The sequence below is a fragment of the Giraffa tippelskirchi genome, chromosome 1, assembly GCF_054371585.1.
Source record: "Giraffa tippelskirchi isolate mGirTip1 chromosome 1, T2T-mGirTip1v1.2.pri, whole genome shotgun sequence".
Taxonomy (NCBI): Eukaryota; Metazoa; Chordata; class Mammalia; order Artiodactyla; family Giraffidae; genus Giraffa; species Giraffa tippelskirchi.
This window is the reverse complement of record NC_137275.1, coordinates 219,598,852-219,626,646: the sequence shown is the minus strand read 5'-3', so window position 1 is coordinate 219,626,646 and position 27,795 is coordinate 219,598,852. Positions and strand designations below refer to the sequence as shown.

Genomic DNA, 27,795 nt, shown 5'->3' with positions numbered 1-27,795 from the left:
GCTAGTAACTTATATGTCTGGATTCAATCTCCCTTTAACCACAACAGCCTTTGGGATCCTACTTGTTCTCCAGACTTGGCCCCTGTTCAGGAGATAGTTGCTAGGAAGGGAGAGGGATAGTCCTCTTCTCCTGTACTAGGGTGAACAAGCCCAAAACTCTGCAAATCAGAGCAACTTCTGCAGAGCAACTGGAGAGGGAAAATATCAAGAAAGGTCACAGCCCAACCCATTATTTCTCAAAATGCAATGGTCCTGCCAAAATCTCCTTCCTAAAAGAATCACCATCCTTCAGCAACCTGAAAGACATAGGGAGGGACCCCATCTCAAGCCTTAGGGCTTTTGCTTCACAGGGAAGCTCCACAGCCCCTGGGCTCACGTGCCTGCTAACCTCACAGTCTGCTGTGGTCCTCGTTCCTCCTCCACCCAGCTGCCAGGGAGCTCATCCCCCAACCTAAATCTGAATACCTTATGCCTCTGCTTATCTGCTAATATGGTGACCAACACGTGTAGTTTAATGGCTGGCTGGATAGATGGATAAATACCAGTCACTCCAACATGTTGCTAAGATTCATGACTAACCTAGCCTAGACCCTCAAATTGCGTATTCTGCATCATCAGCTTTATCATCAGAAATATGAAATCATACATAGGAATAATTTTATAAGCACACTAATATTTAGTGATAGGAGAATGATTGAACAGTCTAAGGTCAATCTGCTCAATGGCACAGTAAGCAGTTGTTACAAACACTTATAAAGATCATTAAAATTTATGGAAAATGTGTTATAAGGTTAAGGGAAGAGTCATATTCAAAACTGTACTTTATATAGCAGCATCTCAATGCTGTTCAAATAACTTAACGTGACAAAATACTACCAGCAATTATTTCTAGGTGCTGGAACTCAGGATGATTCCTCTCTCCCTACTTTCATTCCTTCTGGTTTTCTGAACTTTCTCTCTATTTTCAGTATGTATGAGGTGTTCTTAAACTAGCAATAATGATGATTAAACAAATGTACTTGGAGGCAGAGGATGAAGAGTGGAGAGAGAGGTGCTCAGCACCAGTCTGGTTCCATTACAATGACCACAACCCATGCATAGCAGCTCAGAGTCACAGGACTGGCTTTATGACGACAATGAGATTACAAACATCCTTGTATGAATCAGGATCACACTGATCTTAATGGTAACTGAGCTTTCTACTCTAGATGCCTTGCTTTAGAGGAAACGCATGTAGTCACCTGCACTTCACTGAGTTCTTAACAACTGTAGGTTCCGCATAAATACTTTGATGAACTAATAAACTGTCATCCACCGGACAGTAAATGGGCCTTATTTACACCGAGTACCACAAAGTGCCTTCCCTCATGCTCAATCACTGGTTCGCGTGTTCATTCAATATTTCACCTATTCATTCACTGGATACTCACTGAACCATCTCTGGTTGCTAGCACTGTGCAACTACCAGACATTAACCATCCACGGGTGCGGAGATTTGATGTGGTACCTGCCCTCACAGACCCTGCAATCCAGCAGAGGCAACCGTCCATAAACAAACAGGAAAATGTATATAAAGTACAGGTTGAATTACTTCTAGAAGGCAAGTTGATAGATGATGTAGGAGAGACTAATGAGGGGTTGTGCAGGGCTTAAGGTGGGAGTCCTGGTGGCAGACCTGAGTGCAGCTACAGTGAGGAATGACACCAAGAGTGGGAGTGAAGCAGCCCGGGCTCAGTCTAAAGGCACGTAAAGGACCCAGGCAGGAGAGAAGGCCTCGGTCCACTGAGGTCCTGAAGGAAACTCAAGTGGCAAGAGTCACAAACGAAGAAAGAGCAGTAAGAGAGCCATGGGACAAGCAGGCAAGGACCACATGATGGAAGGTTCTGCAGACTCCTTGCAGATTACACATAAAAGTAATGGGAAGTCACTGGAGGGTTATAACGTGGGTGACATGATCTAATTCACATTTTTAGAAGATCAGTCTGAATGATGAATGAAGAATAAATTGGGAAAAGAAGAGCACAAGAAAAAGCAAAGTCAGGAAATAAAAAGCAAAGGTGTGATCCTGCATATGGTGGGTGATGTTCCCATTTTATAGATAAGGAGACTGAGGATCACGGATACAGAGTAACTACACCAAGGTCAAAGCTCAGAAAGTCACAAAGTCAAAACAGTCTTTACCAGAACCACGCCATATCCTACACATTCAGGGTATGTAAATTGCGTTTCTAACCTTTGGCATTTATTTGATTTTAACGGGCACCCATACCTACACAGACAGAAATACACACACCACACACACACACACACTGAAACCATAGAAACACAGGATGCTTAAGGATGGTAGCACTGGAAGAGATCACCTTTCTTACTCAGAGTCCATGAGAATTAAAGTTTAAAGCTCCAAATCTGTGCTGTCTACTTCAGCAGCCACTAGTAACACGTGGCTATTCAAATCTAAATGAATTAAAATTAATACAGAATTCATTTCAGTTCCTCAGTTACACTCATCACAATTCATCTGCTCCCTAGTCACAGCTGGCTTACAGCTACCACACTGGATATTACAGAAGGTTCTACCGGACAGCACTTCTCTAAGGTACCTACCGTACAGAAGGAATGAAGCTCTCTCCTAGGCATCTAGAATGGTACTAGTCATCTACTATCCTTAGGAGAATTGAGAAAATAGTTACTCAAGTCATTTTCTACGTTCTGAGACTTAGAAAAAGAACCTTGGTTGAGAAAGGCTAGGTTCCCCTTTAGTTTACAGATCAGAAAACTGAGGCTGAACAAGAAGAAGAAATGAATGAAGTTTCAAAGACTTCAGACTCAGGTTTCTTGGTTCCCAGTCCAGCTTTCTTTCTACTATATACCACAGCCCATTGTTCAGAAAACTGAAACCACCTAGTCAACACATGTTTGCAGGACAGATAAAAATAAAGGAGTTAAAAAAGCCAGGGGTGGCCTTGAATTATTTATTCAGTTGCCCATGTGTGAGGACACAGGCGGTGGGAGGATCTGAGTATGTTTTTTTAAGGAAAACCCTTGTATTCTCTTAGACCACAGATGTGAGGAACAGCAGGAGGACATGAGGATGGCCAGGGGCTAGAGGTTGGCATTGATGAATGGAGTGGAAAACACCAGAGATTTTGCAGGGAAAGAGAATTTCAAGTAGCTCAACAGCTCTGGAAAACTTTGTACAAGATGGGAGCTAGTATTTCCTGAGCATAGAGTGTGTGTGCTAGGCATATTACAGATGTCATCTTATTAAATTCCCCAAAGAAGCCAGGTGGAGTGGGTATGGTTAGCACTTTTTATGGAAGAAGACTCGAGAAGGCCAGAAAGGATCAGAGAGGTGAGACAACTTACCCAAGGTCCCCTAGGCTGGGAGTGGTAAAGTTGAGATTGGAACACAGACAGCTTGACATCAAAGCTTGTGCACTTTTGTACTAAGCCAATTTCCATGAGCATGAACTCCTTGTGTATGGGAGACACATAGATTCATTTCTTTAAAACGATTTATTGAACTTGCTGACCTACTTCCTTCAGTCATAGACTACAGTCTACATAGCTGTTAACCCTAATTAGATATGTTTCTAAAATGTCAGTTTTAATTTAACATATGATAACTCCATTATGAAATCTTAGACTGAACAGAATAGCTATTGTATGAGCCTCAAGTACCAACTGACTATAAGTTATTAAAAACATACTGATTGAAGCTGAGGGCCCCATGTAATAGAGACATATCTCATTACACAACAATTAACCCTCCAATCGGTTTCCAACAATCAGATGCTATTTATTTAATGGACAATAACTGCTTTATGAAATACAAATTGAATACACACACAGGAAGCTTCATTTAAAAAACTTCCATTTTCAAGTGGAATCAAGGCCAAGGCTTGACCAAAAGTCTGATACTTCTCATCGCCACAGAAAAAATAAATAAATCCACAGGCTGCTGGAAAGGCTGCTCTGAAGTGTCACATGAGGTTTCCCAAACCCAGCTCTGAGCTCCCAGTGAGGGCGGCTGGGGCAGAGGAAGGGGGTTTCTACAGAGGGTCTAAGGAGTGTATTTCCTTTCTCCATGATCACATTCATCCAGCTGTCAAAAGAAGGTTCTAGATTCAAGCACTGATAGTACTAATGGAAAATTTGAGCCCAAATTTAATTGTGATGCCATGATCTAATACATTTTCACGCGCACACACACACACACATACTTGTGAGGGTTCTTTGCCACATTTTATGGCCTTTATGAAGGGGAGAGTAACACCCCCTTCATAATTTAAGGTTTGGAAAAACTTAATGAAAGAACGTGAGAGCCTGAGATGAGACACTGCAAAATGTGAGTCGGAGCCTGGCTCCCACCACTTTCTATGGGCTTTTCGCCAAATCTCTCCGCCTCTTTGAACTCCAATCCCTTCCTCATCTGGTGAATGAAGAAGTTGATTCCCCTTTTACAGAAATTACCGAAGAGATGAAATGAGACTCTGTGCAGGAAGCATTTAGTATAGAATCCAGAGCAGAGTAAGCACTTGATAAACAGCATGCACAACCATTGAGTAATATTAACTCATCATCAGCTGGTTATTATTTCCACCATCATCAATATTGTATTATCATTATTGGATAAAACATTCCAAAGAAGGGCTGGGAGGGGGAAAAATTACTAATCAACACTAATTTATAGCCAAGTTCCTACCAAATTAAATGTCACCATGTTAGTAAAATTTTATGATCCTTTAAAATCCCCTAAAACCTCAGCGCCTTGGGGAGACCCAATGTGAAAGGCACCACAAGAAATGATTTCATTCACGCTTCCACCTTCAGATCACGGAGGCATCATCAGAACCACGTTTCAGTGGAGTGTAAGACTCAGGGGGAGAAACTGACTCGCCCAAGGCCACACCACTAGTAAGTGACTGACACGAGCTCAACTAAGGCATCTTGTGCCTTGATTTATCATCCCTTGATCTTCTAAAAATTCTACCTTCAGTTCTATTAAACAACAAAGGCAAACATTTTCATTATACAAAAATACATGTATATATATATAGGCATGTGTACCCTTCATGTATAAGGTACCCTTCTTATATTGTACTACGTGCATGCAAAGGTATTAGCTCATTAACCAGAGGCAGGTTAAACACCTAAGCTCATGAGATGAGACCAGTACCTTCATTCCAGACGAGGTTCAGGCGACAGAAGTTTCCAGGTTTTTAACAATAAAATAAAGCTTACTATTCACCACATAAATCATGCATCATTACTCATGAATTTCTGTTAGCAACCCTTTATGTATTCCCTGATCCCCAAATCTACAACATGTCTATATGGAGCAGTCACTGTGTTAGTTAGTCCTTGAGTGTGTGTGTTAGTCCCTTGGTCGTGTTCAACTCTGTGCGACCCTGTGAACTGCAGCCCACCAGGCAGGCTCCTCTGATCATGGGACTCTCCAGGCAAGAATACTGGAGTGGGTTGCCATTTCCTTCTCCAGGGGCTATTCCCCACCCAGGGATCGAACCCAGGTCCCCTACATTGCGGGCAGATTCTTTACCACCTGGGCACTTGTGGCTACTTGTTAAATAAGATCAACAGTAAAAAACACAGCGAAATCCCTCTCCAAGGCTGCCTCCCTTCCAAGTTTCCCTCTTCTTGGCAGGAGAGAGAGAAAGGGATCAACACTCCACAGGCCACACTCACCTTTCAAAGAAGTGGCCGTCGATGGGAGGGAACCACTCCAGCATCACAGAGTCGGCCGTGTGGCCCACGACCTGGGGGGCGAGGGCGATGGGCGCCGGCTTCCTGGAGGGCTGCCAGCCCTGGTACACAAGGTCCAGGTAACAGTGCATCCTGGCGACTTGGTTGGGTGTGAAGGAGTCCGTGCAGTCATCATCTGCAAGCAGGAGGAGGGAGAGATAAGCACCTCACTGCATGGACGGACAGGCAAGAGAACGATGATGTCTCCCGGGCGGCCCGGGGAACCCGCACCCCGGCCCTTGCCAACTCGGAGCTGGCCTCTTCCAGTGCTCAAGAGTTAATGGTCTGTGAACAAATTAGTGCAGTCATCACTTCTGCAGACAGGTGAGAGGGAGCGTTAGGAGGGGGAGGGTAGATGGGACTGAAAAGGCACGTCTGAGCCTGGAGAGGGACGTCACGGGTAAGGACAAGGGCACGACGCGCCGCTTTCCACGGGCCCCCATCCACCCGTCAGTAAGTTACACGGCCCCTCACGCCTCCCTCTCCAGCCAATCACTCAATATCTCTCACTCATCCACTCGTGTCCTGTCTATTTACTCACTCATTCTTTATCATGCTTACTTGTTCCCTCACTCCCACCTTCACATTTGTTCATCGGCTCATTCACTAATTCTGCTCCTTACTGATGCAGCAATACCGCCTTCCAAACCAGCCTTCTGAGCATCAATTCTATACTCTCTGCTCTAAGCCAAGGGCCATGGAAACTTGCAACACTCCTGCTGTTGAGGAGCTACCAGTCTAGCTATAGAGCAAAGGTCAGTTTGCTGTGTGGCTCAAGGTGGTTATAAGGCTGTTCAAGTCTGTGACACCAGTCCCTGATGACAAGGAGATGGTGTGTTGAGGAAAACAGATAAACTGGAGAGGCTTCTGGGAGAGGTCCTGGAGGTCAACCAGGCTACACCATTAAGAATGGGGGAGAAGATGAGGGATGGCAGAAGGGGCAGCTCAGGACCACAGAAGTGATGAGCCCTGGGCAGTGAGTACAGGGAGACTCGGAAGTAGTCCAGGCTCAGCATCCAGGCTTCAGTGTCCACAGCAGGAACGCAAGGACAATGACACCTTCTGCACAGTGCTGTTGCTGGGAAACGGACCGTGGGCTTAGTACATGCTTAGTACATGGGATACTGTGCTTTGGGCACGTGTAATTCTCCCATTAATTTTGGAGTAAATACTCTGATCGCTCCATTTCACAGAGGAGGAAGCTGAGGCTGAGAGAGGTCTCACTACTTTTTAAAGATCACAGAGCTAGGGGCTGATCTGAGTTGTGAACCCAGGCAATCTTGACTCCAAGGCCACGTTTCTAATCAATATGAGAACTTTTTTCTGAGCGTCCACGAGAACTTGTATGGGCAAAGTGTCCTGCAGGTGTTTGATAAATAGGAGTTGAGCCTGAGTCGGAGGGGACCCGAATACAATCTCATCTCTGAATGTCTTTAGATCTAATGACCTTCACTTCTACCCTCTGTTTTCTAGGATGCGGAATGAAGGCCACGGCCCGAGACTCTTCCCTGCCAAGGAGGAAGCTTGCCTCCCGTCTCTCCCTCCAACAGCTTTACTCAGCTGCCCCAGGGGCAGATCAAGGCACTGTTTTGGCTTGGTTTCCAATAACACCACTTCCCAGAGGTGTCTGCCTGGCCAGGGTTTCTGCAGCTGGGCCCCAGACGGAGGAGAACGGGGCTCTCCAGATCTTAAAATAAACCCACCATGGGAATTCTGCAGCATAAACTCACTTTCTCTTATCAAACAAACAGAAAATAAGTTTGGGCAGGTGCTGGGCAGTTGGACATGACCTTGAGAATCCAGCTTGGGGAAGGGATAGGAGTGTGAGGAGGTTATACACAGAAGCTGCCTCTGATCCCCTTAGCAATTTTTGACGGTCTCCTTGCCAGCACCCTGGGGAAGACTTTTATACATTTGGAAGAAGCAGAAGAGCCTTGAGTCCTTTGGAGAACACCACGAAAGAATGACTAGTTGCACAAATCACTCTCAAGCTCAGTTACCTCCGTGTAACTCCTTGGATACAAAACATGCTACGGGTTGCTTTTGCCTGGAAAATAAGAATCCTTCTTAAAATGGTTTAAGAAGGACTGGATGGTCTGGTACATTTTCCTTTGTTACCACGGACTTTGTACTTCATTCCAAAAGCTTTGGAAAAGCCACTGAATAGGTTAAAAGCAGGAGAAGGGCATGCTGGATAAAGAAGTAAGGGTTATGTAGTTAGATTCACGTGTGAATGATCTGGAGTCAAATGATTTTATGACCACTGTGCCTCAGTTTCCCCATCTGTAAAGTGGAGATAATGATGATAACAAGAGTGCTGATGTCAGAATGCTGCTGAAGGTCATGGAAAGTGTAGCATCAAGAGGCATGATCAATGCTCAGTGAAAGCTCCCTGCCTCGGGACTTGGGATGGTGCAGGCACCTCTGTGTGTGTGTGTGCTTGCGCGCATGCACGCATGCGTGTACATGTACACTAATGTGGGTGTTAGGAAACTAGAAGCAGGAAAAAAAACCAGAATGTAAAATATTCATTCTGTTTGATTTTACAACATCGCATTTAGGAATTCAATGGATCGATACTCATGAACAAACATGAGGGAAATCACATATACAAGGACATCTTTTGAAATATCATTTACATAGAAAAAATATTAGAAATAACACATCTGTCTATTAATAGGGGGAGGACTCTGTATATTAAGACACATGCACAGAACAGAATTCTAATCAGTCATTTCCCAAACAAGGAAGTAACTCTAAAACTCAGGCCCCTTGTGTATAAGTTGGGGACATTTAAATCAACCCCACAACCTAGAGTAATGGTGTGGCTTCCATGAGCTGGAGCACATACAGCATTTACCTAGATGAACGAGAGAGAAAAACAGCAATTTGCTTTCCTCTCTATATTCTGATTTGCTTGGTTTTCTTCCTCCAAAGGAGTTACTTTCCTTTTATAACTTAAAAATTAGCCATTTCCATGTCTGCCAATTTAAAAGCTTGAAAAATGGATAGGTGACAGAAGCTAGTAGGAGGACAGAACTGTACCTGAACTTTAAAACTGAAGTCAGAAAACATCCCTCCCAGAGTTAGATCACTTAGAGACTAAACTGCTGCCAGAATCTTGGGTGAGGTACCAAAGGGTTTCTGTCAATCATAAAGGCTCTGCCCCAATTAGCTGACGTTTCGAGTTGGCCCCTCTTAGCTTCCTGCCTCCGCAGGCTGCCCCTCCTGACACCTGTGGCCCCTTCGTCCTGGTCTCTAGGACCAGCCAAGGTCTCTAGGACCAGCCAACCCATCCTATTCTTCTGTCCCCAGGCTGCCTCCAACCAGAAAGGACATGGGGGACTTCAGTATTCTGGGAGGCTACACCAGTCCCCATGCTGTGGACGTTGTGCTGCGAGTTTGCAATCTAAACTTTGTTCTCAAGAACAACTTCCATCTGCATCTGGAAGGCCACAGGGCAGGGAGGTTCAGGGCCTCCACTTCCTGTGGAACCTCAGACACAATGCTGATCCCCGACAGCCGTGTTCCCACCCACTGTGAAATAGGGACTCATGATCCTACCTGCCTTCTCCAGCCAAGGAAAGCAGGCAACTAGCTCACTCATTTCTAGTGCATGAATAACTGACGGTTTTGTTGTTTTAAAAACAATGATAATAACAGTAACAGCAATAGATGATTATATCCACTGCAGAATACTTGGTATGAGCAAAGCATGTTACAAACAAATAAATATTACCTAGATATTACCTAAATATTACCTAGAGATAAAAAAATATCTAGTGTATATGTATGTGTAGGTGGATACGAATATCTATAGTGGATGTCTGTAATTCTTATCATCACAAACATTATATGTATATATACACATACACACAAACATACACACACTTGTGATGAGATATGATACACGTGTCAGGTCTTATACTGTACATTAGGTTCTGGACTGTTTTCACAATTAACAGTCAACAAATAATCCCACTAATCATCACCTACTGAGCACTAGTTTTGGTACCAAGGACAGTTCTAAGTCCTTCAGCTGTATGACTGTCATGCAAGGTAAAGGTGATTGTCCTCCATGCACCAATAAAGTAACAGACTTAGACAGAAGTAACTTGCCTAAGGTCAAAGTCAAAGGCTAGCACACAGAGGATTCAAGTTGGTTCTCACAGTCTAGACTTTATGCTCCGAATCACTGTGTTCCTAGCAACCGTCTGCTACATCATCTTCAGTGATTACAGGATGTTCTGTCATATGAGTGCCTTGCGATTTATTTCAGCAACCCATTTTTTTGGATTTGTAAGAAGCTTCTAATTTTTCACACGTGTAAGCATTTCTTTTCTATGCCTATTATACACTTCAATTAGTAAATGTCTAATTAATATGTGGAGAAAAAACATTGTTAAAAACATTTTTAGGACTAAATCTTTAAACACATTAACAGATTTATTACCCTAAGATATATTTCTTAGAGGTGGGGCTGCTGTGTGAAAGCTTATGTGCATATTAAAAGGGACACACAGAACGCCAGTGACAAGATGCTTGCTCCCATAGCTGGGGAAAGCCTGGTTCCTGCACTATTGAGGAAGCTGGGCTTGGAGGTCCTCTTAGTGGGTTCCTTATGGCATATTGTCTTCATGAAGTAAGAGTCTGAACTGCCGTCTTTCTATCTGCCTGAGGATTAGCCAACAGCTCAACGTGACTGCACTCACCCGGTGCTTGACTAGGCTTGCCCTAGGCCTGGTGTCTGCTTAATCTGAGCAGTTGGGACACTCTCAAACTCCCCCAGTGTCAGAAAGGGAGCCAGGTAATTGTTGCTTAAATGCAGGCTCTGCCAGAAAAGGGATGCCTTGTTTTTGCTGTGTGACCCTGGGAAAGTGACAAGTTCCCTAAGCCATACTTTCTCCATCTGTAAAGTGGGTACAGTAGTAATAGCACTTATCCCATTGGGCTAGTTAGACAATTCAAAGAGGCAAGCCTATTGAGTGTGGCCCACGGTGTCTGGTATGTCATAGACACTCAGTAACTCCTGCAGACTTGCCACCAGCCATGTTCAATTCATTACAGGCTTAGGACTAACAATTAATTCAGGTCCTCAGCTTCACTCTCCTCGCTCAATAGTCACAAGCGGCTGATGGCTACCACGCATCACACAGCACACACCCATCTCTGCAAAAAGCCAGAGCACTCGAAAGGAAGGAACTCTAAGCAGGTGACCCAACAAGGTCTCTACCCTCTTGTCTTGACTGCAAAGCCCCTGTGCGTCCCTCTTCCCAGCCCTGAGAACCCGATCCCGATTTGCATTTTGAATTTCATCCAGCTGCTTTTGTCACCTCATCTATCAGAGATCCTAAGAAAAACAAACATTTCAAAGCTCGTGGTCGCCTTGAATATGCTTTTGTGGGTGTAAGTTTGTTATCGTAGCTCAGTGAATTAGTTCTGCTGTTAATGGGTCACTGAGCTGAGGGGTTCCTTTAAAAAAGCAACATTAAATCAATCACCCTTTAGATCTGTACAAAGGGGAACAACAACAACAAAAAGATTTAGTTTCTGGGGGTCCGGTAGCGAGTGGCAGCTCCTGGCCCCTAAGAGGCCGGCAAACTTCCAAACTCATGTTATTGTTTACTTTCCACGCGCACTGAGCTGGCCAAGGAAAGATGCTGTAGAAATGGAACTTAAGCAGGGCTCTGGGAGGGGACAGGACACCGGATATGGATGCCGGCTCAGCTGGGAATGGGAACATGGTAGGAATCTGCTTTTGAAGAAATTCCTAGCACTTGGGTCTATTTTAGAGACCCCAAGCTAGGGGCTGTTTGTGGCGCCAAGGGTGGGGGCTGACCGCTCCAGAGACCTCGGGTGTGAACTGTATTAACCTTGAACTGGAGATGCCCCTGGAGGTCGTCGGTCCAAACGGGAAACCAGGAAGACCCACAGGCAGTCATGGAACCCACTGGATTTCAGGAGGGACAGCCCCTCTTCGAATGCAGAGGCAAGACTCCATCAGAAATGGAGACAGCTAGAAGCGGGCTCCCCGGGTTTAAGCAGAGACGGAGGCTCAGAGTCACATAGCCACTTGGAGCGCCCCCTCCTCCCTGACAATGATCTCTCTGGCACAGACTTGAAAACCACCCAAATCGCTCAATATCCCATTCAGCCATCAGCTAGGTCTCATCGGAAGAGTGGCACAGAGGAAAAGAGAAAAAAACTGTCACCTGTGAAATGGGCATAGTTCCAGTCCCACAGGCTTGTTGAGAGAGTTAAACAAGATGGCATATATTAAAGTCCTTTATGGACAATAACTTTTTAATTTTTTTTTGAAATCTTTTGGCTGTGCTGCATGGTATGTGAGATCTTAGTTTCCTGACCAGGAATCGAACCCACATCTCCTGCCTTGGCAGCATGGAGTCTTAACCACTGGACCACCAGGGAAGTCCCATGAACAGTAAACTTTTACGTAAGTAGAAATATTGCTATACAAATCAACTTTACATACCTGTTGTTAGAGAATTTATTCATATTCCTCCCTACTCGCCTTTCTTCTTCCCTTTCTTCCTCCTTCCTCCCTTCCTTCTTAGCAAACATTTTTGAAAACACAAGGCCTGTGCTAGGCGCGGAGAGTACAGTGATGTCTTAGAGACAATCTCTGCCTTCATAGAGCTCACTTGCTTTGGTGGTGGAAAGAAACACCTAAATTGAACATTAAAATAGATCTGGATACTCAGCTAATACACACAAAGCATCTGGTGCTTTACTCAAAGTCTCTTGGCTTAGGGGTGAGGCTGTGAGTGTCCTAAGAAAGGGGTATCTCGTTCGTTCTTTTTCTTTTTTTTGAGATTGTTTTAATGTGGACCATTTTTAAAGTCTTTACTGAATTTGTTACAATATTGCTTTTGTTTTACATTTTTTTGGTTTTCCTGGCCCTGAGGCATATGGGATGTTACCTCCCCAACCACCGATTGAACCTGCACAGCCTGCATTGGAAACTGAAATTTTAACCACTGGACGACCAGGAAAGTCCCAGGATAGCCTGTTCTAATTTTCTGAAGATGTTACAAGGACTAGAGCTGGTCTTGATATACACTAAAAGGAAGTGTAGGGGATCTTGGAATGCAAAGAATGAGTTATTAACACTGTTATTGATAGTATTAAAGAGGACTCTGAGAGGGTATATGCAGTGAGGGAAAAAAACATATCCATCTCATGCAATAATTTCATTATTTATTTGTAAAACCAAAAGAATTCTATTTTACTGTAACAAAACAGTAAAAGAGCATGCGAAAATTTTTTTTTTTTTTAAGTTTCAACAACCACCAGCTTAGAAAACTATAGCTGCAAAAGTAGGAGAAACCTCGGAGATCAATTCCAGAGTTTCCATTTTCTTGAGAAAAGTGGGACCCAGAGACGGGACGTAATGGACCCCGAGGCAGTAGGTGACCTAGCAGCAGAACCAGACCTTCTACTCAGGTTTCCTGACTTTTAGTCTTGGTCAGCTTCCTAAAGTATCTTTCTGAGGAGCTTTTAGATACAGCATTTTCCTTGCATCCCTGAGGGACTCACAGAAGGCATAGGTACTCGATTATTGGGGATGAGGATTTGTTGGGATGAAGAGATCTTAGAAAAGACAAGCAGCCTCCTTGCGCCAGGGCGGGAGGCCACGTCTGACACTCTGACGCTCTGGCGCAGGGTGTGGGCCTTACCTGCGTAGCTCATGAAGTTGCTGTATGGAGTGTTGAAGAAGCTGTTAAAGCCACATGTGTCATTCCCTGGCCCCGGGTCACCGCAGAACTTGTGTTTCGGGGCTGGGTTGGTATCACTGCAGAGGTCTCCGGTCTCATAGGAGGGCTCTGTCTCCATGCAGGGGTCGCTGCAAGACTGGATTTCCGAGATGCCTCGGAAGATGTGGTAGAGGCCCAGGCTGTGCCCAATCTCATGGATCATAGTGTGAGTGTGTCCAGGGATGCCGTAGAAAGATGGATTTAAGACGATGCCACCTGCCAGGGGGAAGTCAGAGCGTTAGGTGAGCCGGGCACCCTGCTTCCTGCTGCAGGAATCCCCAGATCGCTCAAGGGGAAATGGGGCACTGCCCGAAGTAACCACAGTCTCCTCTACCCTATGACTCCATGGCCGAGAGCCGTTCTGACTTGTGGCATGAATCACCGATGGAGTAGGAAGAAGTCTCATAGTCATTTCGTGCAATCCCTTCATTTCTTAGTTGAAAACACTTTAGGCTGATGCCTAAAGAAGCAAGGCAACTTACTCAAGGGGATTTCAAACCACTTAGAAGTAGTGGCATGATTACAATTCAAGGACTTTGATTTCTGGACTGGCAAAGATTTCAGCTGCAACTTCTTAGGAAGTAAGGCATGCCCCAGTTTATGAATATTCTACACAAATTGTTTAAATGAAATTCTCACGCCCTGACACTTTGGTTCCGGCTCTCATGTTGCCTTCACTAATGCTATGAAGTTGAGCAAGTTGATTGCCGTCTCTGAATCCCATTTCCAAAGCTCTGTAGCCTACAAGAGTGAATATTCACAAAGGCCAGCACTGTGGCGTGCTCACCATTATAACACTGATAATAGTCAGTGCTTCTTGAGCATTTACTAGATATTTTCAGGCCTTGTGTTCAGTGTTTCACGTGTGTAAGCACACTTAATCATCTCACAACCCCATGAGAGGGGCCCTGACTCACAGAGAGGTGAAATAATTGGCTCATGATCGAATTAGTAAGTGGGGAGTTCAGATCTGAACCCAAGATCCTTGGGTTCCAAAGCCAGGGGTCTTAATCAGTTCTGCTGCTAATGCCCACCACAGGTGCAGAATATGGCATCTCATTAAGTAAATGTTGAATATCTGCTGAATGCCAACCCAATGAAAGAGGTTTTGTGAGGCCTAAGTGATTGCATGTAAGTAGCCAGCATAGCACCTTACACACAGCAAGTGCCTTGTTTACTGTCTAACCACTTGCTACCCCAAGTGCACCCCAAGAACGAGCAGCATCAGCTTCACCTGGAGGTGATCAGAAATGCAGACTCTTAGGCCCCACCCCAGACCTACAGAATCAAAATAATAAGTCTTTTACCAACAGCCCCAGGTGACTTGCCTGTATGTTCTAGTTTGAGAAGCGATAAGCCACACCACATATCTTAAAAGAATGACTGTTTCTTCCCTTGGGCAGGTAGATGGATCAGATCTCAGGGAAAACAATGGATAGCATGGTTCTGTGTTTGTTTTTAGCTGCTGGAGAAATACATACAGGTTGGCAGAGAGATATTTCGGCTGGAAAATCCAAGTGTGTTTAAGGGAAGGTTAAGCTTCAAGTCCAAACACAGAGGAATGGATAAAGAAGACGTGGTACATATTTACAATGGAATACTACTCAGCCATTAAAAAGAATGAAATAACGCCATTTGCAGCAACATGGATGGACCTAGAGATTGTCATATTGAGTGAAGTAAGTCAGGTAGAAAAGGAGAAATAATGTATGACAGCCTTTATATGTGTAATCTAAAAAGAAATGAAACAAAATGAACTTACAAAACAGAAAGATTCACAGACTTAAGAGAATGTACATATGGTTGCCATGGAAAAGGAATAGTTAGGGAGTTTGGGATGGTCACGTACATACTGCTATATTCAAAATGGATAACCAACAAGGACCTACTGAATAGCACAGGCAACTCTGCTCAATGTTATGTGACAGTCTAGAAGGGAGGGGAGAATGGATATATGGATATGCATGGCTGCGTCTCTTCGTTGTTCACCTGAAACCATCACAGCACTGTTAATCAGCTATACCCCCCCATACAAAATAAAAAGTTGGAAAAAAAGAACAAGACTCACACCTGAGCAATCTACAAGCAGTGGCTGTAAGCGCTGAGCAGCACAGCACAGGAGAAGGGTGAGGAGGGAGGCCCTTGCTATTCTCTGCTGGCAAGCCTGGAGCAGGCGTGGGGGGGGTTATCTCAGACTGAACTGCTGGGAGGGCGGAGCTTGCTCAGTCATGGGGCTCACAGAGTCGATTAATTCTGAGCTGCTCAGAGCCTTCCAGCACAAAGATAAAGATGTATGAGGGGGTGTGTGTGTGTGCTTGCACGTGTATATGTGAGAAGCAGCAGGCAGAGGCAGGGAGGAAGAGAAATTGAGACAGGAAATCTCTCTCAATTATTTTCTGTCAGTCATAATATGAAACATAATCCCCTTCCCACCCAAGGCCTTTTCCAGGGATCATGGTGTAACAGCAGGAAAAGAGGGTGTGTATATATGACTCTAATACATTGGGTTTGATTGGGCCTACTGCAGAGGAACTGCTTAGGATCAGCATGTCTCAGGATGGAGAGGTGGCAGCCTGGGAGGCTGACATGGGTTGCAATCTTCATTCTGTTTCACAATGGCTGTGTGATCTTGAGAAAGTGACTTTGCACCTCTGATGTGTTCTGAAATAAACAGCTGCCAGAGCGCCAATGATTCTCAGTCTCTCTGTAAAGCTGTAATATTGAGGTCAACGGAGGAAGAAGGGGGGCGGGGTGCTGGCAGGACCCCATCGGTGTTTTCAGGGGATAATGATAGGGTTACAGGCTCGATATACAGGCTGGGCCTCCCAGGCTCCCCTCTTCATAGAGCGACAGCACAGAGGGTGAGTCCTGTTTCACTGCTTCTCTTAAAAGGTGAAATAGTTTGAGGCTGACATCATCCTGAAATACTATAACATGCTATGGATTTATAGCCTTCTGTATTCCTGGTCCTCAGCCAGTCTCTGAAATTCATGGAATTATCAGGAGTATTTCTCTCTCACTGTAGAAACTTGCTGCTCAACCCTTCTAAGCCTCTAATCATGACCTTTTGGTTGATTTTTCAAAAGGAGAGAATTTCAGTCCTGAGAAGGGTCTTCAGAGGCCCTCTAGTCTAACTTATTCACTTAAAATCTGAAGACACTGAGACCTGGAGAAGGAAAGAGACTTGCCTAAGGCCATCCTGCAAAGTGAAGTCACAGCTGAGAACAAGCCTGTATGTTGGCTTTGGGCCAGCAAGATTCCCATACATCATGTAGGCATGTGATATGAGCTAGTCAGCTTCAGCTTGCCTAAGCTACACACTGTCTTTCACCCAGCCCCTGTCTGTCTAGGTCTGTCTGTCTACCCATCCATCATCTATCTCATGGTTTCTCAACAACAGCACTGCTGGTATTAGAGGCTGGGTAACTCTTTATCGTGGGTATCACAGGAGATCCAGCAGCATCACTGGCCTCTACCCACTCGTTGCCAGTAGCATTCCCTTATTTGTGAAATCCAAAAATTTCACACGACCTTGTCAAATGTCTCCCCGGGCCTAAAAATCCTCCAGCTGAGAACTGCCAGCTATTTAGTGTTGTCTCCATCTCTACACAACCACACATATGTGTCTATGCACACACACACACACACAGACATACAAACAGGTTTCACTCTCTTAAAAACAACTAGCAGAAGACAGTGCTCTGGAGCGAACTAAGTCTAGAAGTTGACTCAACACAACTTTATTGTTTGAAGTTGCAAAGTCCCTCAGCTCCAAGATATTGTGGATTTAGAGCAGCTACTGGACTCTGGCTGTATCACTGGAAAATCAGACAGGCCTGAGGAAAGATCCAGCACTATCGCTCTGCTGAGCCCTAACATTCTCAGAAAAAGGTTACCCATTGAGTCATTACTATTCACTGGTGTAAATAATAGGAACATTCTGACACAGGCAAAAGAGCTAAATAAATTGCAGTGCCCTCCCTCAATGGAATATTGTTGGTATTTAGTCACTAAGTTACCAGAGTGTCTGACTCTTCTGCAACCCCATGGACTATATAGCCTGCTGGGCTCCTCTGTCCGTAGGATTTCTCAGGTAAGAATACTGGAGTGGGTTGCCATTTCCTTCTCCAGGGGACCTTCCTGACCCAGGGATCGAGCCTACGTGTCCTGCTTTGGCAGGCAGATTCTTTACCACTGAGCCACCAGGGAAGCCCCCAATGGCACTTTACATGGCCATTAAAAAATCCTGGTCTTTAGAGAACTGGACATAACTCACAGAGATGCTTTTCTCTTGTGATGTTAAGTGAAAAAAAAAAAAAAGCTGGATGAGAAGTAACTTTGAAGACTGTTGCAACATGGGAAAACGTAGATGGTATAATATTAAGCGAAAAAAAAAGAACACAAATTTGCATCTATGCTATGATTTCAGATACGCACAAGTTAAAAAATGCATATCTACATACAGATGAGTACTGGTAGAGAACATGGAAAAATTGAAATTAAAGGACAACAGTGTTTGCTTACAGGGCCTGGTTCAGAAACCATTGTCATTTCTGACTTCTGGTGATTGGTTTGTATAAACACACGTCCCGTTTATGGATATGCATAATTTGAATGTAAGAAGAATTCCTGGTGGTGTCGGTGGATGGAACATGAGGAACAGGGAGTTCTTGCAAACTCTGTTTCCTCCTTTCAAGCCAACCCATCACTGGCTGGCCCAGCACAAAGCTGATACTAGGTTGAGATGATATTTGCATGAACGAAGAGGCAGGGGGTATAAGGAGAAAGCAACCAGTGAACAGAGTTGGAAACCTAAATTCCATTTGTGGTTCTGCCCCTGATTTGGGTGTGACCTTAGATAAGCCCCATTCGCTCTCCAGATCTTAGTTCCTCCACTGGTAGAACAGAATTGATAGTATTGTGTTATTGTTCAGAGCCTCACTTGATGGCTGACAGATAAGGAATGGCAAAGAGTTTTGCAATATTAAAAGAGATCAATAACTAAGTGGTTCACCGTCATTACCACCATGATCACCATCAGAATCGTGACCCCCATCATCATCCTCACTACTCAATGTATGCCTGTACCAATCCAACTTCTTCCTGAAGAAGTTTCCAGTTCTCACCTAAGTGCATCAGGGCCTCCTTGTCCCATGGCCAAGTTGCTACTCCTGCCAATTCCTCCTCCGAGGAGTTTGCAAAGAAGATATTGAGGTGTGTCGATCCATCCAGTCTAAGAATGTTCTTCATCTCATTAACATCCACGTATGCTCTGTAAGAGAAAAAGAACCTTGGCTGTCATCACCATCAAAAAAAAGGTACTATTCAAATAACAGGTACTCCCAGATTAACCAAGTCACACCATGTGCCAGGCACCTGGCTAAGCACTTTATAAACATGACCTCACTGACTTCCCCCAATAATATTGTACAGTAAGTGAGGTGATCACATTGTACAGACAAAAAAAATGTCCTTGTGAGTTTGAGAAACTTGAAGGTTTCTCAGCTTATGAACAATAGCAGCGTTCAGTTTAGAACCTCAGTCAACCTAAAGGCAACAACTGTGTCCCCAGGGACTCTGCTATACTGACTGATGACAGGACAACATAATACAGACATAGATCGAGAACAGACTATGGAAGAGTTAACACATATTCTAATCCTGGCTTCTTCTCTACTTCATTCACTATGGACCTCGGACCATTTATTAGGCAAACACAAGCTATACTAGGAGGCCTGCTTTGCATCTCGATTCCCACCTTGCAAGGAGGTGTTATTATTCTGCTCTCAAGATAAGCAACATGTGGTCCAAAGTGATTAAACAGGTTGCCCAGAGTTGCAGAACTGGGTTTCAAGGTCAATTCTGTCTGGCTTGGAAACATATGTTCTTTTCACTGGGGCACTATCTACCTCCCATAGATGATTCTGTATTCTGTAAGCCTTTATTACTTTGTCCATATAATAGGCCAAGGTATATATCACATTGGAGGCAGCCATCATTGCAGAAACCTAGAATATATACTGATGCATTTAGAAAGTGAATTAATTCCGCACACTATCATCATCAGCTCTTTAACACACTGAACAAACATGTCAGACAGAGAAAGAAATGGCCTTTGGAAAGAGACTGGCATATCCCAGGTGCTCAATAAATAAGAACACTTCCCTTGTGGAGTTCGACTCTCCCTTCAGAACAGGAATTATAAAGCCTTGGCCAGTCGCAGACGTATTATCCAATGGATCACAGACAGAGTTATCTTATCCCCCGTCATGCTTCTTTCAGGTGGCGCTAGTGGTAAAGAAGCCTCCTGCAATGCGGGAGACGTGGGTTCGATCCCTGGGTCAGGAAGATCCCCTGGAGAAGGGCAAGGCTACCGACTCCAGGATCCTTGCCTGGAGAATACTAGAGCCTGGCAGGCTGCAGTCCATGGGGTCACAAAGAGTCGGACATGACTGAAGCAACGTAGCACACGTGCATGCATATTCTCTCTTAGGATCCTTGTGAATAGCCAATAAGCACTTTTGGAGTAAAGTTAGAAATGAATCAATGAACAAAAACATATATAAATAAGCAAGCAGGCCTGGTGTAGTAGGTGAGATAAAGCCTGTGAATAATGATCTTTAGTGGTTCAGATGGTAAAGAATCTGCCTGCAATTTGGGAGACCCAGGTTCAATCCCTGGGTTGGGAAAATCATCTGTAGAAGCGTCTGGCACCCCACTTCAATATTCCTGCCTGGAGAATTCCATGGACAGAGGAGCCTGGCGGGTCCATGGGTCACAAAGAGTCGGACACGACTGAGAGACTAACAGTGATCTTTAGTGTTTGCTGGGCCCTTCTCTGTGGTCTGACACTACATGGATAATCACCTTTAATCTTAATTACACTGAGGTAGGTGGTATTGTTATCCCCATTTTCCAGAAGAGGAAAAAGAGGCACACATAACTTCAGACGTTGCTTGGGTCACACAGCTAGCTGGAAGTGTTTCCCTTTTTCACCGTGCTGTCTCTCAAGGCTGGGGGGCTGGCACAGAGCCTGGCCAGCAGAACACTAACGATGCCACCCTTCTCCTTTCCTCCTGGGGTTGCAGAAGCAGCTCCCCACACATGAAGCAGTAAAGTCAGAGATCCCCAGCAGAGCTTATAGGACCCTGTCTTCCCCTTTAGCCTCCGATCACTCTGTTCCCTCCCCTGAATTTCCCACAGTGTGTTGTCAGCAACATCTGCCTCCCCCATTGCCCCCATGATGCATTATCCTCAGTACCTTTACTCACACTGTTCCTCGCAAGGACTCAGCTCCTCTGATGAACAAATCCAATGTCTGTGCTGGTATCACTCCTCCAGGAAGCCTTCCTCGATTCCCACCTCACCTCTATCTCTTCTGCCGTCTCTGTACCCCTCCACCTCCTATGAGCAGGCACACTCACACCACCCCAAATACGCCACTGGTCTGTATCTACCACTGTCTGTGGCTCCCTGGGGGCAGGGAATGTGCCGAATTCATCTCTGTTTATCACCCAGTTCTCAGCCCAGGGCTTGACCCTGGGCAAGCACTCAGGAGATCTGATGGAGGGGAATTACATTGGGAAAGAGAAAATCTAAAACATTTAGGTCCCAGTCTCAGCTTCAGCTTCCTTCCTTTGAGGTTTCAGCTTCTGTATCAATACACTGGGGTTAGGAACAGATGCCCAGTGCTTCATGGGGTATTTCTGTGGGTCATGAACCTGTAGCTCCACTCTGGTGGGAAGAGAATATGTCTGAAACCTACAGTGCCCTCCTGGCTCCGCATGTGATCAAGAGCCCATGATTAGTCATGGGACCATAATTTTTCCAGCTTTTCAATTACAAAAAAAAAAAAAAAAAGTTGCACACGTGTTGGAGAAACAGGCAAGGCCTTGAGAGGTCATACCTGTGTCTAGGCTGAGCTGACTAGTAATTCCGAGGACAGAAGCTGAGATATTGACCTGAAATCTCGCTGCTGTACCTCTGCTCCCCTCAGCTTCTGAGACGAGAAGCCTCGTGAGGAGTTTGAACGAGTCTCCTCTGTGATCCGAGTAGAAATGAGGAAGGATAAGGACAGCATGGAGGAAGTTCTTGCTGTATGCCAGCCCCTGTCCTAGCTATACCTATTGTCCCACCTCTGCGCAGAATTGGAAGCCACGGGGCAGGGCATGTAAGATGACCTGTTCTCAAGCCAAAGTCCTGGGTTTGAATCCAGCTCTTCCCCTGGATGTTTGGGTCCCCCCGGGTTATTTACTTAACTTCTTGTGTCCCCGTCTCTTTATACAGAAGATAAAGATGCTAACAGTATCCACCTCCTCCAGTTGTTCTGAGGATTTGGGACATTAATAAAGGAAGTGTAAAGGGCTTAGAATAATACCTGGCACGCAGAAACCCTGGGTAAATGTTTAGCCATTTCCAGTATTCATCCGGGTCTTACAGATGAAGGAACAGAGGTTCAGAGATCACATAAATACTGACAAGGCCAAGTCCAAATCCTGATGTGTCCAACCCTTCCCTCAACCTCACCCTCCATCCCGAGCTCTCTCAGGACCACGGGGAAGGGAAACAAGTGAGAGCGGAATGAAAACACGGAGACGCCGAGGTTTCCTTGGATCGGCCCTTCCCACACTATTTATTATTTTCGAATTGATTTGCCCATTTCCACCCAGAGCTCTCTCGGGCAGAAAACATACATGTTATTAGAGAAAGTCACCTCTTTGTCCCACGGCTCCAGGTTGAGAAAGTTTCAGGAGAGGAGGAGGGGGGTGGGGCAAGGGCGGGGAGATGTTTTAATTGGTTGTTTATTCTGATGTAATTGCAGAAACCAATCTTTTCAGTGGGTGGTATTCATCCTGGCCCAAGGCAGAGATGTGGAATATTAAATAAATAGACTCTCCCTTGCTTGTATATGGTTTTTTGGGTTTTTTTTTTGGTTTTGGTTTTTCACACTTTGAGAAGCTCCCGTTGGCCCCTAAAGAGATGGCCCCTTCTCCTCTCCAGCTATTTTTAGGGGGACCCACGCAGAGGAGAATAGTTCTGCGGCTAAAAGATTTCCTTCTGCTAGCTAAGCTCTTCCCGCCGGTTCAGAGCCAAGCTGGGTGTTTCCCCAAAGTATCAGGGGATAATCTTGGGGACAGGAGTCCACGTATTTAACTTCCTCCTCTATCTCTTTAAGGTCTGTTAGACCTCCCTGGTGGCACAGTGGGTAAGAATCCACCTGTCAGAGCCGGGGACATGGGTTTGATCCCTGGTCCGGGAAGATTCCATATGCCTCGGAGCAACTAAGCCCATGTGCCACAACCATTGAGCCTGCACTCCAGGGCCCGTGAGCCGCAACTACTGAGGCCCACACACCTGGAGCCTGTGCTCTGCAACAAGAGAAGCCATCATTATGAGAAGCCCCCACCCCACAACCAACGGTACCCCCACTTGCCGCAACTAGAGAAAGCCTGCACATAGCAACAAAGACCGTGCCCTGCCAAAACCAGTCAATGTTTAAGAAGAGGTGTGTTTATTCCCTTTGTAGATGGATGGAGGAGAGAGCACAGGAGGTCACACTGAGAAGGACTGTTCAGAGTTGAGGGAGATGGCTGCTAAGAGGAGGAAAAGGGTTTGCTGAGGGCCACTTGCTCTCCGTTTTGTTACCACGGGGAAGTGGTCCCCACGTATACACTCTACATTGGCCAGATTTCTTTAAAAAAAAATCACCTCCCCCCAATTCATCTAAATCCCAAACTCTGTGTGTTTATTAATTTATGTGCAGGTTCTACTTGGCTGGACAGTAGACCCGGATCCACGGGCAAGTTGCTTCATCTCTCTGAGTCTCAGCTAGCTCATGGGGATACCAGAGGGATGGAACGAGGCAGCTCAGCACCACCCTGGCACATACCTCCCCCTACCACCCCGCACTTTCTGGTCTCCTATTATTTCTCTTATTTCCTCCTAATGGGAAAAACCACCTCCGGGTCTCTCTCTGGTCTCAGCTTTCAGGGTCCCATGCCTGCCACCCAATCTTCTTCTCCCCGCTACAACTTGCTACTCAAGCTCTTACAGTTCCCTCATCCCAAGAACCTCTGGGTTTGCCCAGTGATGCCCATTCCTGAAGCACACCCATCAGTCTCTCTTCTCTGCCTTACAAGCTCTATTCCTGAATCTCAGCCTTTTAAATTCTTACCCTCCCTGCTAAGCTCAGTTTACATGCACTACACGCCACGTGTCCACTCCTGACCACTTTCCCCTGTAAGATGGGGTGATGATGTCCACCCTTCAGGGCTGTCAGGAGGCCTAGAGGTAGTGTAGAAAATGTTGCTCCCACAGTGCCTGGCACACTCGAAGACACTCATTGATTAGCCGGGGCTATTTGTATTGCATTATTATTATTATATTAATTACAAGGACAATTATTAGCAACACCAAAATCAACATCATCAGCCTCTAGCTGAAAATGATTTCATCCTCATCAGAGGCTCCTAATTTTGATCCTAGTTTCTATTATCTTGCTCAGGATTATCGTGGCTATACTTTCCATCAGGCTGCAATAAGCTTCAAACTTATAAGCCGAGTCTTTATCCTCTCTGTATCGCCTACAACTTTCCTTCAAGATACAGAGCTCTCTCTGGTTGGCAACTTTTGAGCACCTCTCTTGTAAGCTTCCCAGGTGGTGCAGTGGTAAAGAATCTGCCTGCCAACCAAGAAATGCCAAAGACATAGGTTCCATCCCTGGGTCGGGAAGATCCCGCTCCAGTATTCTTGCCTGGAGAATTCCATGAACAGAGGAGCCTGGTGGGCTGCAGTCCATGGGGTCGCAAAGAGTCAGACAAGACTAAGGAACAGAGGACACACACATACATACACACTCGTAAACTGTGTAACTTCAAAACAGGACGAGGAAGTCCAGGAGTCAGGGAAGGGAAGTGACTTGCCCAAGGTAGCAAGTAAGGAGTGGAAGGCCTCTAGTCACTAGCCTATGTGTGATAGCACTTTTGTACCAACTAATAAAGTTACCTTTCCCTTCGAGGCGGCAGGGGCATAGTTCCTTGCAAGGGGGCACAGTGTGGAGAGTTAAGCATGGGGAGGATTGTAGCATCCACCCTCCATTTCAGCTGGACCCCCCTGGGTAGAACCTCATTGCCTGGATTTCTGGCCCATTCCCACTATGCTCAGCTGCCTAGGTTGCAGCTCTGAGTCCCCGTCTATTCAGTGAGATTGTGAACTACCAGCATTTTCCAAATCAAGGTCTATGGAAGGCTAAATCCACAAGAAGCAGCGGCATATTTAAAGGAAAAAAAGAGTTTCCAAGTCAGATGGTTTTAGGACATGCTCTGTTAAACAAGGTCCAATACATATATTTTTTTAATTGCAAGAATTTTCAGAGCCTTTAATATACAAAATGGGAGTAAGACAGAGAGCGTATGAAGTATTCCCAAACACATTTGACCATAATCCTTTTTCCCCCGCCCCACCGCTGCCCTTGCCAAAAATCAAATAACAGCACAACCAACAGAGCTTGGGAAATGCTGGGCTAAGTTGGAAAGTCCCTTCTCACTCAGATCCTCTCCTGGCTGCCTGTCAAGAGAGGTGTCTTGGTGCCTCTTTTCTCCCTGCGAAGCCCTCGTACCTGGCTCCTCCTGTGAGGGCTGTGGGTCCCCTGGAATGTCAGTTTCAGGACGGGGCCCAGCCAAGGCGTTCTCATGGCTTTTACCCTTCTGCCAGAACTACATTTCAAAGCCGTGAGAGCAGTCCTGGAGGGAGATCAAAGCTCTCTCAACTCAACTGTCATTAGAATATTTTCTTTATGCATCTCACTCGCTGGTGAGTGCCAACAACATATTTCCTAAATGCACTGGACTGAGATGGTACAACTCGGTAATAATCTCAATGAGAGGGCTGTCAGGGCCTGTTTTATTGAATGAGAAGCAAAAGGGAACTGCATTCAAAATGCAGAACAACAACAACAATCCCTCCAATGGAGTCATGAAAGCATCAAGTTTTTCCAACTCTAGACCATAAGGTACTAGCTTCCCTATTTTCAAGATGGTGAAAGGCAAGGTACAGTGAGCTCAGGTCAAGACTGTGTCTCTGTTACCACTCAGAGCAAATGGACTCCCCACTGCAGAAGTGATGGCTGAGATCTTTGAGAACTGCCAAGCCAAAGTCCTGCTCCCTGGGCCCTTGATGGGCACAGGCAGGGGACAGGGATGGTGTTGCCGATCTGTAAATCCTGTCCATTTGAAGAGGGTTTGTCTGAGCTGCTCCTGGCTGAGAATGGGCTATTTCCAAGCCAGAGGCTCTTTCAGATTAAGGGGAAGCACAGCAGAGTACTACAGAAAAACTCATCTTTTTTTAAAGTGAAATTTCTTTAAATATGACAGCATAATGTCTACCAACTCAGTGGACACAAACTTGAGCAAACTCTGGGAGCTAGCGAAGGACAGGGAAGACCGGCATCCTGTAGTCCATGGGGTCGCAAAGAATCGGACACAACTTAGCGACTGAACAACAACAACATTTAAATAGAATACCTTAGATCTTTATTCTCCTTGTAGCCCATGTAGAGAACAGTGTTCCACAGTAACACTCTGTTAATTACATGATTAAATGTTCTCGGATGGATTTCTATATAGAAATGTTCTGGACTTAAGTCTATTCTTCATGCAATGATATGACAGTGGGGCATACGTATGTCAAAGTCTGTGATACATTTTTGTATTTACTATTTTCTTCTGGTATTATACACCAAGACCTATCTAACTATTGTCATCCCTGGCCTTACCTTTCTTTTGGGAAAAAAAAAAAAAGCCACATCTTAAGACAGAGATAGACTAGGGTTCAAATCCTTCCTCTTCTAGCAAGTGACCCTTGGAGAAGGGACTCAATCTCTCTGAACCTCGATTTCCCTATCTGTAAAATGGGGATTATAAAATTCAACCTAGGAATGGGAATATAAAAATCCAAAGGGGCAATACACAAGAAAGTCCCTAAAAGACTGCTCAACTAATGAAAAGGCCCTAAGATGCGCAATTTTATTTAACTCGCTCATGAAACTAGAGGCTTCCCTGGTAGCTCAGTGTTAGAGCATCTGCCTGCCATGCAGGAGACTGCCTACAAGGCAGGAGCCACGGGTTCAATCCCTGGGTCAGGAAGATCCCCTGGAGAAGGAACACACTCCAGTATTCTTGCCTGGGAAATCCCATGAACAGAGGAGCCAGGCAGGCTACAGTCCATGGGATCTCAAGAACTGGACACAACTTAGCGATTACACCACCACCATCACTATGGAACTAGAGGAAACTGGTCTTGGATCCCAGTGTTTATCGTGTCTCCTTTCCATCAGTGTACCCTGGTTCCATCACTGGACCAATGTGCTTATCTTCCTCATAGGCAGCTGCCCCATTTCTACAACTCACAGAAAAAGTCCTGTAACATTGCCCATTTCCAAATTCTGATTGCAGCCTGTCATTCCCATGGAAGATCTCAAGTCCGTGAGGCACTCCTCCACTTTCAGAACACACCAGACCATTTGAAAGTGATTATCAAATATAAAGATCAAAGCCACTCAACGCAAGTCATTAAAACAAGATAAACCTCAGAATGTTTATTGCATCCATATCCTTGTTCCAAATAACAAGCTTTCTCCAAACTGCGACCAGTTCTAAAACCTGGATGTTGTACTTTTTTCCCAAGGGGCCTAATGATCTGGACTTTATTCTCTGGCTCAGTTTCATTGTCAAAAATGCCTAAATCTGCCCCTCTTATGTGTAAGAAGAGGTCAAGAAAAAACACTTGAAGAGTTGATTAAATTCTCAGAATCCTGATGATTGGTTTCAAAGATAATAACTCTTATATGGAAGCTTGACATGCAATCTAAGAAAAACACAACAGCAGCAATCAAAGATCAATTGAAAATTGATCATTGTTTTAATTCTTTTGTTGAATGAGTCATTCTTTCATTATCTATCCCTTAGCCTCCCTCCCTTCCTGTCTGCCTATTTTCATTCTTCCCTTAACTTCCTTTCTCCCTGCATATGATTCATTTTTTTTCTCTTTCATTCTCCAATACTTATTGAGATTATATCATATACTATACTTTAAGCTAGAAGTTGGGCATAAAATATGAATGAGAAACACTTTTCCCTATCAAAGAGCTAGCCGTTTTATGAACGAAGCGGGACAAATTATCGGATGATCACAACACGACGTGATAATACTAATAAAACCTACCATTTGGGGGAGTTTACTATTATACACACTGGCA

At 45.0% G+C, this 27,795-nt stretch overlaps 1 protein-coding gene across 3 annotated transcripts in view; it reads right to left on the bottom strand.

Annotated features, from left to right (window-relative positions):
• The window catches only part of PAPPA (pappalysin 1), a 557,592-nt gene that overhangs the window by 180,277 nt on the left and 349,520 nt on the right, over nucleotides 1–27,795 (bottom strand). For all 3 annotated transcript variants that reach the window (XM_081575791.1, XM_081575790.1, XM_081575782.1), the window contains 3 exons: nucleotides 18,668–18,813; nucleotides 13,464–13,757; nucleotides 5,710–5,902 (listed from right to left, as the gene is read on the bottom strand). In XM_081575791.1, coding sequence (XP_081431917.1) covers nucleotides 5,710–5,902; nucleotides 13,464–13,757; nucleotides 18,668–18,813 — 633 coding nt within the window. The remainder of the gene's footprint in view (nucleotides 1–5,709; nucleotides 5,903–13,463; nucleotides 13,758–18,667; nucleotides 18,814–27,795) is intronic.